Source organism: Schistocerca cancellata, chromosome 6 (genome assembly GCF_023864275.1).
Source record: "Schistocerca cancellata isolate TAMUIC-IGC-003103 chromosome 6, iqSchCanc2.1, whole genome shotgun sequence".
Classification (NCBI taxonomy): Eukaryota; Metazoa; Arthropoda; class Insecta; order Orthoptera; family Acrididae; genus Schistocerca; species Schistocerca cancellata.
In genome coordinates, this window is record NC_064631.1 from 191,145,675 (window position 1) to 191,164,048 (window position 18,374).

Below are 18,374 nucleotides of genomic sequence, written 5' to 3' on the forward strand. Positions count from 1 at the left end.
TGGATCACTAAAATTTTGATGGTTTACTTATGGGAACTGAAATAACACACAACTAATTTTACACCTCAGATCAGATTTTACGTGCATGACATTTTGCGTATGCTCCAGTACTACAACATGGGGTTCCCAGAACCCTTCTGATGATAACGGAGACAATTTACAGCACATTTATCCATGCTACATCACTTAATAAACTACGTTTTCGCCTCCCATCGGATTTTACGTGCACATTTTACGTGTACAATTAGGGTAACTTTGAACATCTGTATCTCTAATACAGGAAAAGATATCAAGGTAATTTTCAAGATTGTTCGAGATCGAGATCTAAGGAATATATCGTAAAAATTACAGCCGTTTGCCTTACGTAGCTGACTTGTGATCTGCGGCCCGGTTTTCGTGTCCGAACACCATGTTTTTGGTGTGTTTCTCGATAACGAATCAAGATTTTTGAAAACGGGAAGATAGCACTTCTAGCTAATGCCTAGAGAATGTGCGGCTAAAATTTGAGAAATTTGCTGCTGTTAGTTATTTAGATATCCGCTGCTGACAGAGAAACAATTATAAGAAACGCTTTTCTCGGGTTTTCTCAGGAACTAAATGGTCTCTCCATAAGCCTCTTAAAGGCGGACCATAGACCACCTCTGATGCAGAAAGAACCAACCGATTTGGTCCATTTGCCTGAGCTGGGTGAAGTGCGTCATATTCAAACTTTGACGCTTACTGTAGGATAGTTACAGTAAGACGCGCCTTCTGTCGGATTCACAAATGGTCCCCAGTGCAAACGCTGTGCGAAACACTTGACCCTACCTATCAGCAATAGAATTCGAGGTGTGAGCCCCGGAAGAATCCAGTTTTTACGCACGGCGTTCTGAAGCATATTTGTACCATATGGTAGTTTTCTTTATTTCCGTACCCAGTTGTAAAAATGCCGTTGACGACGGCGAGGTTCAGCTAAGGTTCCAAACCCAGTGTAAAGCAACAGTTCTGTGCAAGAGTACATAAAACATATGCGTATGAAAACTGACCGGAAACATGTGCGCTCTAGAAATGAGAGCTGTCGTTTGTGATTTTTTTCCAGTTTCTATGGATCCGCTTGTTTGCAGCATGGAAAGACAGTTGATTACCAGTTAAACAGTACCGAAGGAAAAATCCTAAATGTGTGATGCTGCGCGATAGAAAATGATGCTGGGGTTTGTTTTCTAATGTCTGTTCAATTTCTGGGAAGATTTGCTTTTCTGCTGAGAAACTTGGGTACGTGTATCTCTGAGCAAAATACGGGTATGAGTCATGCAGTTTCTGCAGCGATAAGTATGCCAACAACGTTATGCTTACCTAACGACCTGTTAGTCACGCGTGAGTTTCAGCTATTTATCGCTAGTGTGAAAGTAATGAGTGGTGGTTCCAGAAGCAGTAAAATGCATAAAATATGTTATGTGAAAGTTAGTTTTATTCTGTTACTTTTTTTATGTTGCGAAACTCTTTTTTTGTACTTACTGTGTAAAAGGGGGGAGGGGTTGGGAGATGACGATAAAACTTCCATAATAAGACAGAATGCTAATTAGGGTATTTGCTGCTGGGAATCGCTCTGAAGTTGTGAAAGTCTTAAGTTTTATAGACATCTACAACTGCTTCCATTTCCAGTAAGACATGCTTGTGCCAATGGAATGGCTTCGTTGTGTTGTCGTAAGCTCAACAGGAAAAGTCGTTGTGTGAAGGTTCGAACGTTCCATATTCAGGTGAGCCAGCATTAACGCTGCTCACATAACTCGACAGCAACCGCGGGAAGCTCAAATAGGCGCATCGAACTGACTGCTTTCTGTTCTCGCCAGATATTTCCAATACGTTTGGATACCAAAATCGTCCACTGTTAGCGTATTTGTGTGCGTTATGACCTATTGCTATCTTTCGAAGCCAGCCGGAGTGGCCGTGCGGTTCTAGGCGCTACAGTCTGGAACCGGGCGACAGCTACGGTCGCAGGTTCGAATCCTGCCTCGGGTATGGATGTGTGTGATGTCCTTAGGTTAGTTAGGTTTAATTAGTTCCAAGTTCTAGGCGACTTATGACCTCAGAAGTTAAGTCGCATAATGCTCAGAGCCATTTGAACCATTTTTTTATCTTTCGAAATCATGGCAAGAAATCGCCTAAATTCATACTAATGAAAACTGGCTTTATGTCTAGTAGAATATAACTAGATTCTGTTTTCTGTGATGAAACTGTTGTGAGGAAATGGACGGGTCTGAAGTATGCGGCCCGTGCTACCCTCGACAACGTCAGTATCGGCTCTCGAGCGAAAAAGATTGACGGGAATTGCTTTAAGGAGTCAGATATTGGGGGGGGGGGGGGAGTTTATTGGTTACCATCCATTGTGCGCCAAACTTAGACAGTTAATTGTAATGGGAGAACTACATAGGCTATTGTAAGCACGACTTCGGTTTAAATTATCTCCGTATAATGTTTATTTAGAGTGCCCTGTCCTTTATGTCCAGTTAGGAAAAGGTAAACACGATATAACATCGAAAAAAGTTGCACAGTTCGGTAATGACTTAGCGGAAGTGGGCGAGCGCTGCATCTGCTTAGCATGGTCTGACGCGAAGCCTTATAATCTTATCTAATCTAATCGCCTGCGCGGCTGATGGCCGGGACGTGGTGCAGGCGGCGCACATCCATGGAGGTTCGCTGGCAGGTAAGTAGGATCTCTCTCTCTGTTTCTGTGTTCTGTGAGCAGCCTCTCCAGCGCCAGCTGATGGCTTCGTTATAACTCCATTTCTTCTCGCGCTGTCCACTACTGTCTCATGCTGCGCGCTTTAATGCTTCTCCGCTTTATGGTGGTAATATTTCGCCGCCTTACTGGCGGTCTAAATTGGCGAGAGACGGCGACTGCAGACGCGCTTTGACAAACTGTCGCACCACCGTTTTTGGGTCCGGTTGTTCCGTAGCGATTTAACCTGGCAGAACTTCTCACCTCGCGGTCGTCCTCTCTCCGTAGAACGGAGAGGCGCGAGTTCTCCGTCTGAATTATTAAGTCTTTTCTGCTTATCGACGCTAGTTTCCGTATAGATATCTGCTCTCTGCAAGTCAGCTGCGGTGTGTAACGAGGGTACTTCGTGCACATAAACAGCTCTCCACCCTGCTCTCACTGCTCCTGTTTCTATTCCATTAGGCCGGCCGCGGTGGTCTAGCGGTTCTGGCGCTGCAGTCCGGAACCGCGAGACTGCTACGGTCGCAGGTTCAAATCCTGCCTCGGGCATGGGTGTGTGTGATGTCCTTAGGTTAGTTAGGTTTAAGTAGTTCTAAGTTCTAAGGGACTTATGACCTAAGATGTTGAGTCCCATAGTGCTCAGAGCCCTCTATTCCATTAGCTGACAGAAAGACTGTCTGTACCGCCTCATTTCCTAATTTCGCCTCGCGTTCAGTAAGCGACATGTAAATTGGCTTATTGGCTTCCCCACGACTAGATACTTAACGGTTCCGACAGATTCCGTTGACTGGTCGACGATCGTGTAATCAAATGCCACAGAATTTTTTCGCCCATTTATTTACTTTTAGTACCAACTGTCAGTCTTTGTTCCAGGCGCTGAACATCTTCAAATTTCACTTCATTTATCCTAATGCCGGCCGGAATGGCCGTGCGGTTCTAGGCGCTACAGTCTGGAACCGCGCGACCGCTACGACGGCAGGTTCGAATCCTGCCTCGGGCATGGATGTGCTTGATGTCCTTAGGTTAGGTTTAAGTAGATCTAAGTTCTAGGGGATTGATGACCTCAGAAGTTAAGTCCCATAGTGCTCAGAGCCATTTGAAACATTTACTCTAATGCACGAGTTCATGTACGCTGTCCAGTTCCCCTGTATCGAGTCAAAGTGGCCGATGGTTCAAATGGCTCTGAGCACTATGGGACTTAACTTCTGAGGTCATCAGTCCCCTAGAACTTAGAACTACTTAAACCTAACTAACCTAAGGACATCACAAACATCCATGCCCGAGGCAGGATTCGAACCTGCGATCGTCGCGGTCGCGCGGTTCCAGACTGTAGCGCCTAGATCCGCTCGGCCACTCTGGCCGGCAAAATGGCGGAATCTCCACTTTCAGACGAAGGATCAGGCCTAAACTCTATAATCTTCGGCTGAGCGAATTTCGCTGCTCAATTGACAAAACTGAACTTTATAGTGTCGTTTGGTTCTGCTAGCTTTTTCGTGTCATCTCGACAGTGTGCAAACTAACTTTAAATGTGTAGATATGAGCTAGGTAGCACGAGTGACCTAACAGCATTCTCATGTCACCGCTGTAAGGCTTATCTGACTTGACAAGGTCGTCTCGATATGCGGGATTGAACGATAGCGGAATGCTTTTCTCTATCGTCAAGTGAGGCGTTTTCTAATTTGACCGTCGGTTGTCGGCGTCTGCCCTGACGCACCGAAAGAAAACATTTATGTGGACGTTTCCACTTTCGTCTACTTGTAGAATGTTCTCCGTTCTTGTAATCGTCAGATATATGAGACAGAGAGAGCATAGTTGCAGAATAACTTTTGGAGATCAACTACATTAAATATGGAAACAGTTTTCGACTATAAAATTATACTACTAGCTCCAGCGATGACAGTGGAGCCACACTTATATGTACCAAGAGAAAGGAAAAGGAAGAAACAGTGCGTGTTAATGAAACGTAACTCAATCTCTTTGCCATGGTACTGATGCCTCTGGTCAGATAAAATTCAACTCAACACAGAAATATGCAAATATGCTTGAAAATTCATTGCAAGAAGACTAAAATAATGAAAATGATTACATCTAAAAAAACTAATTAACAATGATGTCATAGGTGCAGTAGATGCGTTTTTCTAATAAGGGCAGCTCAAGGCAAGGAGTGGATGAACAGCAAAAGGTTAAACAGTCGTGACATTTCCAACTGATCTGATTCAGTCGCTGTTCTTTAGTCAGTCAACCTACCCGTCTAATCTTCAGCATTCTTCTACGTCACAACGTTTTAAAGTCGTCCATCTCGTCTTGGCCGTACTCGTTATCATTCACTCTTCATTTCCATACAAGACTACACCATAAACAAATACTTACAAAAAAAACTCCCTAAAATATAAATTTACGTTAGATGCCAACACATTTTATCTCTGTTAGAAAAGCTTTCCGTCCTATTTACAGTCTGCATTGCATATTTTCTGTACTTCTGTCGTTGCCAGTTACCATGATGGCAAAATGGCAAAACTCATTTATAAGCTTCAGTGTCTCAATTCCTAAACTAATTACCTCAGGATCAGCCTACTTAATTCGACTACGCTCAATCAAATTCCTCCTTGTTTTACTTTAGTGTTTGCTCAATGTACAAATTTAATAACAAGGGGGATATACTCCAACCGTTCTCATTTACTACCTCCCTTTGTGTCTTTCGACTTTTATGTCTCCAGTTTTGATTTCTGTATAATTTATCGTTAGCTCCCTGTACCCTGCTACCTTCAGAACTGCAAGGAGTGTATTTCACTCAACTTTGTCAGTAACTTTCTCTACATCTTCAAAAGCTATAAAAGTAGATTTGCAAGAAAAATATGACTGTAAAAGTCAGTCATTGTATACGTTGTGGACTGACCGATATATTGGCTTCCCCAGAGGAATGGTCTATTCAGGGATATGACACTCATTTGAAGCAAAAAACTCCGTATCGACATATGCCCTATTACGAATGGTTTCCGCTATAGAACACCTTTAGTATACATTGTTCTTTATTTTCTGTAATATTCGATACGTTGTCATTGCTTGTAATGTACTACAGTAGTGTAGAGGAAATGGAGACGAATAGTTTGATACTTATGGAATGCTAAGTCGGGAAACTATCTCAGACTTGCCTACGAAAACTACCAAATCTACAGCGCATGCGTGTCGCGCAAGATTTTCAACAATGTCTCGTTCCCTTGGTGCAAACTAGAGAAAAAATGAGTTGGACCTTTGCTGAAGGAAATTCAGTGTAGTTTAATTTTGTACTACGGTGCATTTTCGCTAGAGAAATAGTTTTTGATTTATTCAAGAAAAGCGTACAAAAGTGACATTCAACGTGTTCTATACTGGGAACCATTCGGAACACGGCATATGGACTTATGAAGTGTTTTGCTTCAAGTGAGTGTTCCTGTCATATCTCTGAATAGCGCCGTATTCTGCCTGTTTACATACCTCTGTATTTGAATACGCATGCCTATACCAGTTTCTTTGACGTTTCAGCGTAAATAAGGGCACATGGTTTACAGTTTGACACTAGTTCGGTACATATTATTATTTGTCCATTAAATTTCGGGCATAGCTGCGCGAATAAAATTTCCTCCACTGATATTTCGGCCGCGTATCGTCCGGCCATCCTCTGATCATTCCTCGTGGGACACCATGTGTAATTTCGTCTGAACTATTGAAGTTACTGTTAATGTTTTTAAAAATTGTTAGGCAGTTATTTCACGAGATGCAGTACCTCTAATAAAAAAATGGTTCAAATGGCTCTGAGCACTATGGGACTTAACATCTATGGTCATCAGTCCCCTAGAACTTAGAACTACTTAAACCTAACTAACCTAAGGACATCACACACATCCATGCCCGAGGCAGGATTCGAACCTGCGACCGTAGCAGTCGCGCGGCTCCGGACTGCGCGCCTAGAACCGCTAGACCACCGCGGCCGGCAGTACCTCTAATATTTTTTTAAGAATATATTGCGTCTTTAATTCAGTGAACAATGGTTAAATTTATGTAGCGAGCTTATATAAAAACGTGCGTATTTATTTTTGGTTGTTTTTTTGTAGCGTTCAGCTTTTAAATCGCTGCGTGAAGCTGAGACAGACAATTACCTTTCGTTGCTACATTCTGTGTTCAGTTGTTTTAGGAGAGGCACCAGTGGTGACAGAAAATTTTTTTAATGCAGTCAGATGCTAAATCTTTGGTCCTAGTTATGATTGTTGTACCGGTAACGTGATTTTTCCGGGGGATTTTTGTTTTGACCCCTTATTACGATGGCTAACCCGAGCAAAATTATGAAACGAAGGTGCACTCAGGCGCAACAGTTGGGCCTAGCGCTTGAGATTGGAGGCCAATTTCGAACGACAATGAATTAAATAAAAGCCTCATTTTTAAGCTGCCGCTATTGTCCCACTGCCTCCTCATTCATTGCTTCCCTTTCAGATCCTACTCATATACATACAGTTTCGTTTCTGTAAAACTTGTAGCTAAAATTTTGCTCCCTGTATTTTAACCCTACTACCTCCAAAGTTTCAAAAAAAGTATTTAGTCAACTCTGCTAAAAGCTTTCTCTAAATCTACAAATGCTGTAAACGTAGGTTTGCCTTTCTTCAGCCTATCTACTAGGATAAATCCTAGGGCCATTATTGGCTTTTACTGTCGTTTCCTTCCACTCTTTCTGTAAATGAGCCGGCCGGAGTGGCCGAGCGGTTCTAGGCGCTACAGTCTGGAACCGCGCGTCCGCTTCGGTCGCAGGTTCGAATCCTGCCTCGGGCATGGATGTGTGTGATGTCCTTAGGTTAGTTAGGTTTAAGTAGTTATAAGTTCTAGGGGACTGATGACCTCAGCAGTTAAGTCCCATAGTGCTCAGAGCCATTTCTGTAAATGACTTCTGTCAGTATTTTGCAATCATTATGTTTTTAACTGATAGCTCGATAATAAACCTGTCAGCACCTGCCATCTTTGGAACTGGAATTATTACATTCCTCTCGAAGTCTCAAGGTGTATAAAGTAAACCCGGAACTAATTAAATATCTGCAGCTACGGATTGTTTAACGTTTACTCGCCTGTTCGCTTTGTGTAAAATTGATAATAATGACGAAACAGTGGCCGTTATCTGATTTCCGGCCGTCATGTTGGCAGGCTCCCGCGCATGCGCAGCAGCCGGCTGCGGCGTCGCCGCTGCGGCGGCGCTTCAGCTCCGCGGCGGACCTGTCGGCGCCCTCCGCCGCCCCCGCCGCCAACGCCGCCCTTGCCAGCCCCGCGGCCGGGCTGTACTCGCGCGTGGGCGGCAGCCAGCTGGACGTACGGACGTCGCCGCTGGACCGCTCGCAGAGCTTCCTCGACCTGTCCGCCACCCCCGCAGCCAGCGCCGCCCCCGCCGCCGCCCCCGCGAGGGAGCGCGCTGCCGACGCGCAGCAGGCCACGGCCTCGCTTCCGCGGAGGACGTCCTTCAGCGGCACAGGCAAGTAACAATGACGAAGAGTGGCCCCGCAAAACAGCCTTACGCTCTGGTTTCCAACAGTTTAAAAAGAGAAGCTGGAGATTAAGAAAGCAGATTCAACCTCTGACGATCATCTTTCAATGGAAAACCACTCTTGTTATGTACCGGGTGATCAAAAAGTCAGTATAAATTTGAAAACTTAATAAACCACGGATTAATGTAGATAGAAAGGTAAAAATTTACACACTTGCTTGGAATGACGTGGGGTTTTATTAGAACCAAAATGCAGGATGTCGCTCCACCCCATATTGCTAGACGCGTGAAAGATCTCTTGCGCGCGTCCTTTGGTGATGATCGTGTGCTCAGCCGCCACGTTCGTCATGCTTGGCCTCCCAGGTCCCCAGACCTCAGTCCGTGCGATTATTGGCTTTGGGGTTACCTGAAGTCGCAAGTGTATCGTGATCGACCTACATCTCTACGGATGCTGAAAGACAACATCCGACGCCAATGCCTCACCACAACTCCGGACATGCTTTACAGTGCTGTTCACGACATTATTCCTCGACTACAGCTATTGTTGAGGAATGATGGTAGACATACTGAGCATTTCCTGTAAAGAACATCATCTTTGCTTTGTCTTACTTTGTTATGCTAATTATTGCTATTCTGATCAGATGAAGCGCCATCTGTCGGACATTCTTTGGACTTTTGTATTTTTTTGGTTCTAGTAAAACCCCATGTCATTCCAAGCATGTGTGTCAATTTGTACCTCTCTATCTACATTATTCCGTGATTTATTCAGTTTTCAAATTTATACTTACTTTTTCATCACCCAGTAGATTGTGAAGTTTTACATTCTTCTAAGAAAAGCGGTCAATTTCCTTTTTCCCATCTGTTAAATAAAGTTTCTGTTTGGGTTACAGTTGTGAATTTAACTTTATTTTTCATGTGTTCTTAAATCATATTTTTGTCATCAGTCTTCTGACTGGTTTGATACTGCCCACCATGATTTCTTCTCCTGTGCCAACATCATCGCAGAATAGCACCTGCATCCTATGTCCTGAATTATTTTTTGTTGGCTATATTCCACTACCTGTCTTGCCTTATAGCTTTTACCCTCTACAGTCTCCCCCTCCCCCCCCCCCCCCTCCCAAGTACCGTGGAAGATATTCCTTCATGTCTTAACACATCTTCTATCCTGCTTTTTGTCGCTGTTTTCGATATGTTTCTTATCAGTCCACCTAATTTTGTACATCCTTCATGAAACGTGTAATGATGTCCACAGAAAAAAATGATGTAACTACTTCTGTATGACACAAAAATTGTAATACTTTCTTTTGTAAACACTCTGCATGTCAACATATTTGTATCTCCTGTATAAATAACATTTTTGTGAATCGCGCGTCATTTTATCTATGTTTTGTGACATTCGGTTGTCTTCTGACTATGGCCTAGAAAGCTGATAGCCGTTTTGTGACCAAATAAATATAACTTCGCGGATCATTAGAAAATGTTTCTCATTTAATATTGTTATCATGTTATGCGAACCACCGACAGGAAATTCAGTTAATGTTATAAAATTTTCCACATTCAGTAATTTTCAGACTGACATCTTGTTCTTAAAATTTCCAGTATTAACTCATAATAACACAACGCGAACGCTGTGTTGTTTATTCTGTGCAGACGTTCTAATATTCCGGCACAAAAGTTGATACAGAATGCTAAGAAAACGCGTGGTGGCGTTGCAGGCACGTGACGCGGTAACAAAAGCACGTAAGTGGAGCGACACGGAGGGGGATCACCGTAGCGAAGTTATGAGCTGCAAATGGAGAAATCCACTGAGATAAGCGACTTTGACAAAAGCAAAATTATTATTACGCAGGGTCTGTGAACGAGTAACTCGGAAACGGCGAAGCTGGTGGAATGTTCACGCGCTACTGTCGTGATTATCTATGGAAAGAGGTAAAAGGACAGTGAAACTACCACTAGGCGATAAATGCACGGACGTCGACAACTTTTCACAGAACGTGGGGTATGGAGGCTCGTGTGCCCGGTAAAGCAGAATACATGGTGATCTGCGGCATCTCTGCCGAAAGAGCACAATGCTGGTGCACGCACAAGTGTTTCGGAACACACCGTTCATCGTACGTTGTTGGAGCTCCGCTGCGTACCACCCTTACGTGCTCACATGTAGACCCAACGACATCGTCAATTTCCACTGCATTCGGGACGGGACCATCGGAATGGTACGTGTCGGCTCTTCGGGTTAATCACATTTTTGGCACACTAGGCCGATGGTCGTGTCCACAAAACACCGTCATCGAGTAGAACGGCGGCTCCAAACGTGCAGGGTGTCCATTTACACTCCTGGAAATTGAAATAAGAACACCGTGAATTCATTGTCCCAGGAAGGGGAAACTTTATTGACACATTCCTGGGGTCAGATACATCACATGATCACACTGACAGAACCACAGGCACATAGACACAGGCAACAGAGCATGCACAATGTCGGCACTAGTACAGTGTATATCCACCTTTCGCAGCAATGCAGGCTGCTATTCTCCCATGGAGACGATCGTAGAGATGCTGGATGTAGTCCTGTGGAACGGCTTGCCATGCCATTTCCACCTGGCGCCTCAGTTGGACCAGCGTTCGTGCTGGACGTGCAGACCACGTGAGACGACGCTTCATCCAGTCCCAAACATGCTCAATGGGGGACAGATCCGGAGATCTTGCTGGCCGGGGTAGTTGACTTACACTTTCTAGAGCACGTTGGGTGGCACGGGATACATGCGGACGTGCATTGTCCTGTTGGAACAGCAAGTTCCCTTGCCGGTCTAGGAATGGTAGAACGATGGGTTCGATGACGGTTTGGATTTACCGTGCACTATTCAGTGTCCCCTCGACAATCACCAGTGGTGTACGGCCAGTGTAGGAGATCGCTCCCCACACCATGATGCCGGGTGTTGGCCCTGTGTGCCTCGGTCGTATGCAGTCCTGACTGTGGCGCTCACCTGCACGGCGCCAAACACGCATACGACCATCATTGGCACCAAGGCAGAAGCGACTCTCATCGCTGAAGACGACACGTCTCCATTCGTCCCTCCATTCACGCCTGTCGCGACACCACTGGAGGCGGGCTGCACGATGTTGGGGCGTGAGCGGAAGACGGCCTAACGGTGTGCGGGACCGTAGCCCAGCTTCATGGAGACGGTTGCGAATGGTCCTCGCCGATACCCCAGGAGCAACAGTGTCCCTAATTTGCTGGGAAGTGGCGGTGCGGTCCCCTACGGCACTGCGTAGGATCCTACGGTCTTGGCGTGCATCCGTGCGTCGCTGCGGTCCGGTCCCAGGTCGACGGGCACGTGCACCTTCCGCCGACCACTGGCGACAACATCGATGTACTGTGGAGACCTCATGCCCCACGTGTTGAGCAATTCGGCGGTACGTCCACCCGGCCTCCCGCATGCCCACTATACGCCCTCGCTCAAAGTCCGTCAACTGCACATACGGTTCACGTCCACGCTGTCGCGGCATGCTACCAGTGTTAAAGACTGCGATGGAGCTCCGTATGCCACGGCAAACTGGCTGACACTGACGGCGGCGGTGCACAAATGCTGCGCAGCTAGCGCCATTCGACGGCCAACACCGCGGTTCCTGGTGTGTCCGCTGTGCCGTGCGTGTGATCATTGCTTGTACAGCCCTCTCGCAGTGTCCGGAGCAAGTATGGTGGGTCTGACACACCGGTGTCAATGTGTTCTTTTTTCCATTTCCAGGAGTGTAGAAAGGAACGCAAGGAAGTTTGTGACAGTAAGCGTAGTGACAGGATATTTGTGTATCAACTTGGTGGTACTACGGTTTGCTTTTATTCTCCACGATCAGCACCTGTCAACTGCGAGTTTTTCTAACATGGGTGTTACTGTGGGTGGGGAAAAAGCCATCGCCTAGCGCGAGAATGATGACAGTGCTACTGACCGAGAAGACAACGATGAAGCCAGCGAGGGTACAAATGATGGCGGTAGTCTTTGATGTTACCTAATAATCTACATCTACGTCTGTAATCCACAAGGCACCTTCTGGTGTATGGTGGAGGGTACTTTGTGTACCCCTCTCATTTACCCCCTTTCCTGTACCAGTGGCAGCCGCGCGGGATTAGCCGAGTAGTTTAAGGCGCTGCAGTCATGGACTGTGCGGCTGGTCCTGGCGGAGGTTCGAGTCCTCCCTCGGGCATGGGTGTGTGTGTGTTTGTCCTTAGGATAATTTATGTTAAGTAATGTGTAAGCTTAGGGACTGATGACCTTAGCAGTTAAGTCCCATAAGATTTCACACACATTTGAGCATTTTTGTACCAGTGGCGAACGGTTCGCGGGAAGAATGATTGCTGGTAAGGATCCGTGTGAACTTGAATCTCTTTAATTTTGTGTTGATGGTGTTCTCTCGAGATTAACGTACGAGGAAGCAATATCATTCTTGACTCTTGTAGGAAGGTACGCTCTCGGAAAATGAACAGTAAACCACCCCATCGCTGGAAGCATTTGTCACGGAAGTTGGTAGATCACTTCCGTGGCTTTTTCGTGCTTACTAAATAAACATGAAACGAAACGCCCTGCTCTTCTTTAAATCTTCTCTGTTTGCTATACCGATTCTACATGGTACGGATCCCATACTGACGAGCAATATTAAAGGATTTTGTACGCTGCCTCCTTCGTTGACGGGCTACATTTTCTGTGCACTCTTCCAGTGAATTCCTGCTATTAGCTTTAGGTGGTCGTTCCACTTTCAATCGTCCGTATGCATACTTCTAGGTATTTTTGATAAGTAACTAGTTCCAGAGATTGTTGTACAATCATGTAATCATAGAGTAACGTGTCTTTATATATAAGCAATACTTTATTTTTGTTTATGTTGATGGTCAGGTACCACTCCCTCCACAAAACGTCGATGCCCTGCAGGTCTTCCTGCATTCCGCTACAATTTTCAAGCGTTGTGACTTCTTTGTACACGACAGTGTCATCCACGAAACGCCTCATGTAAGTTCCGACATTATTTGCTGTGTCGTTTATATACACTGTGAAAAGTAATGGGCCTTGAACATTTCCTTGGAGTACGCCCGAAGTTACCTGTGCAGTTGAAAACATCCCCGTTCAGAATGGCATGCTGTGTTCTAGTTGCTAGGAACTCCTCAGTCGAGGCACACAGGTGGTCTGATATTCTGTACGTTCGTATTTGTTTGTTAGGCGGCAGTGCGAAACTGCATCAAACTCCTCACGAAAGGCAACGAACACGCCGTCTAAATGGGCGCCGGTAACTAATGAGGTATGAAACGATTCACTATCCATTCTTGAATAGTTTCAGTAGCCAATTGGCTACTCTCTCTGCTCTTTGATCTAAGGAGGATGGCTATGACGGTACCTCTACTCCTTGTCCTTTGATTTATGTTGCTGTTGATAGCTGTAATAGCCGCTGCTGCAGTAGCGATAATAATAAGTGTTGGATTCGGTTCCACACAAGGTGTGGTTGCAAGTAACGCCCTCGCCGCCCACGCGCCACGCATCATTTTAGAAGTGACGGAACTCCACACGCCACGCATTCGCACGACTTTCGCCGTTTACACGCACGCTCTTGCGTCAACCACTCCTGAACGCCGAGTCGCTCGCGTATAAGAACACGTCCCTAAACTTCCATCCACGTACCTGTGCGGTTCTGCTCCACTACATAATACGAAATATAATCAACACAGTCTCGCTGTCAGAACCTGACGTTTGACCTCCCTTATCTGTATCCTCTACAAACAGGTCATCGGAAGTCGTGATTTTTTTTAAACGTTGTGACGTCCTCCAGAAGCTCACCACTTATTTCATAATCGGATACTATTAGTTTCTTCCTTTTCGTTTCGGGCATTATTCTGCTTTCATCCATCTTCAGAGGGGGTTGTCACCCAAAGCACCAAATGGAAATGAAAAGAATAAATCGTGTGGTACTGTTAGCTGGGAGATCCGAGGCGTTGAGAGTTGTTCCTTAAGTGTATCGCTTGAATGTAGGTGACTAATGGGTATGTGCATAGTGTGGTGTCATATTTTGAATTGTATGTCGACGAAAGAAGGGAGAGCGCACAAGTAGTAGTGAACAGGCAGAATCCACTTCCTGGATTTGCTAAACACATTTGACACTCTTCTACATTGACAACTGAGTACCAGAATACAGGCATAAGGAATATAATCACAGTTATATGTATGATTCCAAGAATATTTGACTAGTCGAACTTAGAACGCTATACTGGACTGCGAATTTTCAACAGAAATGATAGACACTGCCCCGAGAAAGTGTAATGTACCGGTACCGGTAATATTTTCTGGATACACGAAGGATTTGTCAGATGGGATGAGAAGATCTCGCACATTGTTCGCTAAAAATTGTGTTGTCTTACAAATGTGTCGTTGCTGGATGTAAAGTATTTCGCCATGGTGTGCTGTATTCCAGCTCTCTTTAAATGTGAAAAAATGCAAGGTTATACCCATAACAAAGAGAAAGAAGACAATGAGTCTTATCCGATTACAAGATTGGCGGTAAACGTATGGAGTGCATCACACCGTTTAAATATCTGTAGCCAATAATTACGTGGGATGGGCACGTGAAACTAGAAGTCGATGCACATGTTTGCGGAACAGGGCGGTAGTTGAATTCAGACCCGGTGCGTGGAGATACAGTAGATCGTTTAACTGGCCACCGAAGACGGTTATTTTATTGTATAGCAGGTGCGCTTGTTTTAATCACGGTATTGCTTTTATGCAAAATCGTCAGTCGTGTGAAAGGTAATTCTAAAACATCGATGCGCAAGCTGTTATCTAACTCGTATTTTTTTTTACTGGAGCGTAGTCAGTTTGATAACGCGTTGCGTCGCCATTTCTATAGGTCATTGCGATTCATGACGGATCCTGGATTAGTGCATGCCTTCCTTCATCTTTTTGGAAAGCCTTTAAGTGGGCTTGAAATAATAATTTCGAGACAAAAAAAAAGCTCGGTTTTGTTACTTAGTATGTCATTTGAGTGTCAAAAAGTCAAAGCAGTCCAAAACTACGACAGTTGATGTTTTTAAAATATCGGAAGCCCGATACATCGGAAATAGTATCGATATATCGGCGGAAAAAATATCAACATACGGACCTATAAGTATCGGCTGCTGGTTTTAGAGGCGAATATTTAAGTATTGATTTCTTAATAGATATTCTGTACTTCAAAAAGCTGGCAGCCTGCTTATTCTCCTTAGAGCAAGAATTGAAAGGAAAACAATGCACGTTCACGTTTGGCGATAACCACTTTGCTAACAACCTAGTAGATAGTGTCGGAAGTTCCATGCGGCTTTTCGCGGATGATGCCGTAGTATACAGAGAAGTTGCAGCGTTAGAAAATTGCAGCGAAATGCAGGAAGATCTGCAGCGGACAGGCACTTGGTGCAGGGAGTGGCAACTGACCCTTAACGTAGACAAATGTAATGTATTGCGAATAAATAGAAAGAAGGATCCTTTATTGTATGATTATATGGTAGCGGAACAAACACTGGTAGCAGTTACTTCTGTAAAATATCTGGGAGTATGCGTGCGGGACGATTTGAAGTGGAATGATAATATAAAATTAATTGTTGGTAAGGCGGGTGCCAGGTTGAGATTCATTTGGCGAGTCCTTAGAAAATGTAGTCCATCAACAAAGGAGGTTGCTTACAAAACACTCGTTCGACCTATACTTGAGTATTGCTCATCATTGTGGGATCCGTCCCAGGTCGGGTTGACAGAGGAGATAGAGAAGATCCAAAGAAGAGCGGCGCTTTTCGTCACAGGGTTATTTGGTAAGCGTGATGATGTTACGGAGATGTTTAGCAAACTCAAGTGGCAGACTTTGCAAGAGAGGCGCTCTGCATCGCGGTGCAGCTTGCTGTCCAGGTTTCGGGAGGGTGCGTTTCTGGATGAGGTATCGAATATATTGCTTCCCCCTACTTATACATCGCGAGGAGATCAAGAATGTAAAATTAGAGAGATTCGAGCGCGCACGGAGGCTTTCCGACAGTCGTTCTTCCCGCGAACCATACGCGACTGGAACAGGAAAGGGAGGTAATGACAGTGACACGTAAAGTGCCCTCCGCCACACACAGTTGGGTGGCTTGCGGGGTATAAATGTAGATGTAGATGTAGAACAATAGTATATGCATATAAGTGACACAATAAAAGGTATCCAATGGGTCCGTCGTTCGTTATCGGATTTGATGGAACACTTCATTTCGGTTTCCCTGTTTTTTTTTTTTCATTTCTGCAAACATCAGGGAGCTAGCAGTTGTAGTGTCAAAATTGCATATTAAACGTTGCGGTTTCTATTACTAGCCCTCACACGTCTCCGCCCACAGCAAAGACCAGCCTTGTCATTTAGACTTCCGTTCATCACTTGCAGAGACTATTTTTGAAAAATGCCGATGTGAAGAAATAGCACACTAATTGCGTTAAAAATTGTTTTTGTGCCGCCTATACTTACTTCACACAGTCAAAGAGAAACACTGGACTCGATGGAAGCTCAAAAAGTGGTAATGCTGGGTCACACAGTGCGAGTAAAATAATGTTCTTCTGCAATTTCAAAAGAACAATTTCTAATATTTACCGAAAACTGCGAAAAAAATATAAAATAATCCCTATCGATTTGTCGGCGTAAAAGATATTATAGATACATGTCGTATCATTTTTGAGGAACTATCGATATATAGATTTTTTTTCGACGGCCTTATCCCATACTCAGGGAAATAGCGTAGTAGAGCCAGGAATACTGCATCTCCGCTCTTGTCAAGGTCCCAGTGGAGCTGGTTTGCCATTGCCTTCCTCCGACCTGTCAACAAGTGTCAAGTGTCTATCTGTGTCGTGTGAATGAATGGTTGTGATGAGTCCTTGTGCAGTGTGGTGTTGGGTTTGTGTTGTGGATGAAGGGAAAGAAGAGGGTGAACGCAGTGCCGGCATATAGCCCACTCGAATAACACCCAGGGGGCTTAAATCCCCGTCCGATGGACGGACCACCATCAACAACGTGACATGCCCTCATTTCCTGATACTGCGGAGAGGGTTGGAATTTAAACCAGGACATTGGCGCAAAGATTGGTGTTCAGTAACTTCACGCCATCACATCTCTTCCAGCAGGGTTCGAACCGTTGCATCTCCGAGTCGAACGCCATCGCCCAAGCGTGCGTTCGCGACCTCGGCTACGGAGTGTATTACTTGAGTGTAATTATCAAAAATCCCACTCTAAGGAGAGACTCTTGGCAGAGCGACTGATGACATTCTATAGAAATCGAATGTCGGCAAAAGCTATTGTCCTTTCCAGTAGTTTACAACTTTACACAACGGACAACATTGTTTTTCATGGGACTAATGTGTGAATAAATGGTTCAAATGGCTCTGAGCACTATGGGACCTAACTTCTAAGGTCATCAGTCCCCTAGAACTTAGAACTACTTAACCCTAACTAACCTAAGGACATCACACACACCCATGCCCGAGGCAGGATTCGAACCTGCGACCGTAGCGATCGCGCGATTCCAGACAAGCACCTAGAACCGCTCGGCCACTGCGGCCGGCTTGTAAATCAGCAGCTGTCAGAAATCCGTAATACCGGTCGACGTCATTTGCAATCGATTCAACAGCCCCTCAGTCGACTCGCCGGGAATCTTCTTCGCCTACACTGTATCCCGCAGTATGATTTAGCGATGTACAGTACGGGGAATTTGATTACCACAATAGCCGATCTAAGCCTCGTGGGCAGCTTGAGAACAGCACGTCGGCACGCCACAAAGGAGGGGCTTTATTCACGCCTTCCTTTGTTGCGTCTTACAGCAGCGAACTCAAAAATCAGAGAGAAAGATTCACAATTGACTTCCGTGTTTTACCCTTTCTCACGACGGAGAGGAATATTCGTCACGCCATAAATTGAAACTCTTACAAAACTTGCCTTTCTTACGCTCGTACATAAACAAAAGTGTTGAACGAATGCGTGATGTCCGGATTCCCTTGGAGCACTTCGGGCATTGATGCATTGCTGTGCGGTGCACCTATCCAGATGTTACAGTGTACAAGATAAAATCTGTTCCAAGTTACTGTAGGTTTGGCCGCTACAGAGCAACTAGTGGGGTGAAGTATATAATAAACAAAAATTTTGGTCTTGCCCCGAGCCCCGGTA

General features: G+C 45.0%; 1 protein-coding gene across 1 annotated transcript in view; it reads left to right on the forward strand.

The window, feature by feature from the left end:
* LOC126088241 (serine-rich adhesin for platelets) overlaps positions 1–18,374 on the forward strand; it is a 63,098-nt gene that overhangs the window by 7,660 nt on the left and 37,064 nt on the right. Inside the window, exon 2 of the mRNA XM_049906371.1 lies at positions 7,865–8,186. Within this exon, the coding sequence (XP_049762328.1) occupies positions 7,865–8,186 (322 nt within the window). The remainder of the gene's footprint in view (positions 1–7,864; positions 8,187–18,374) is intronic.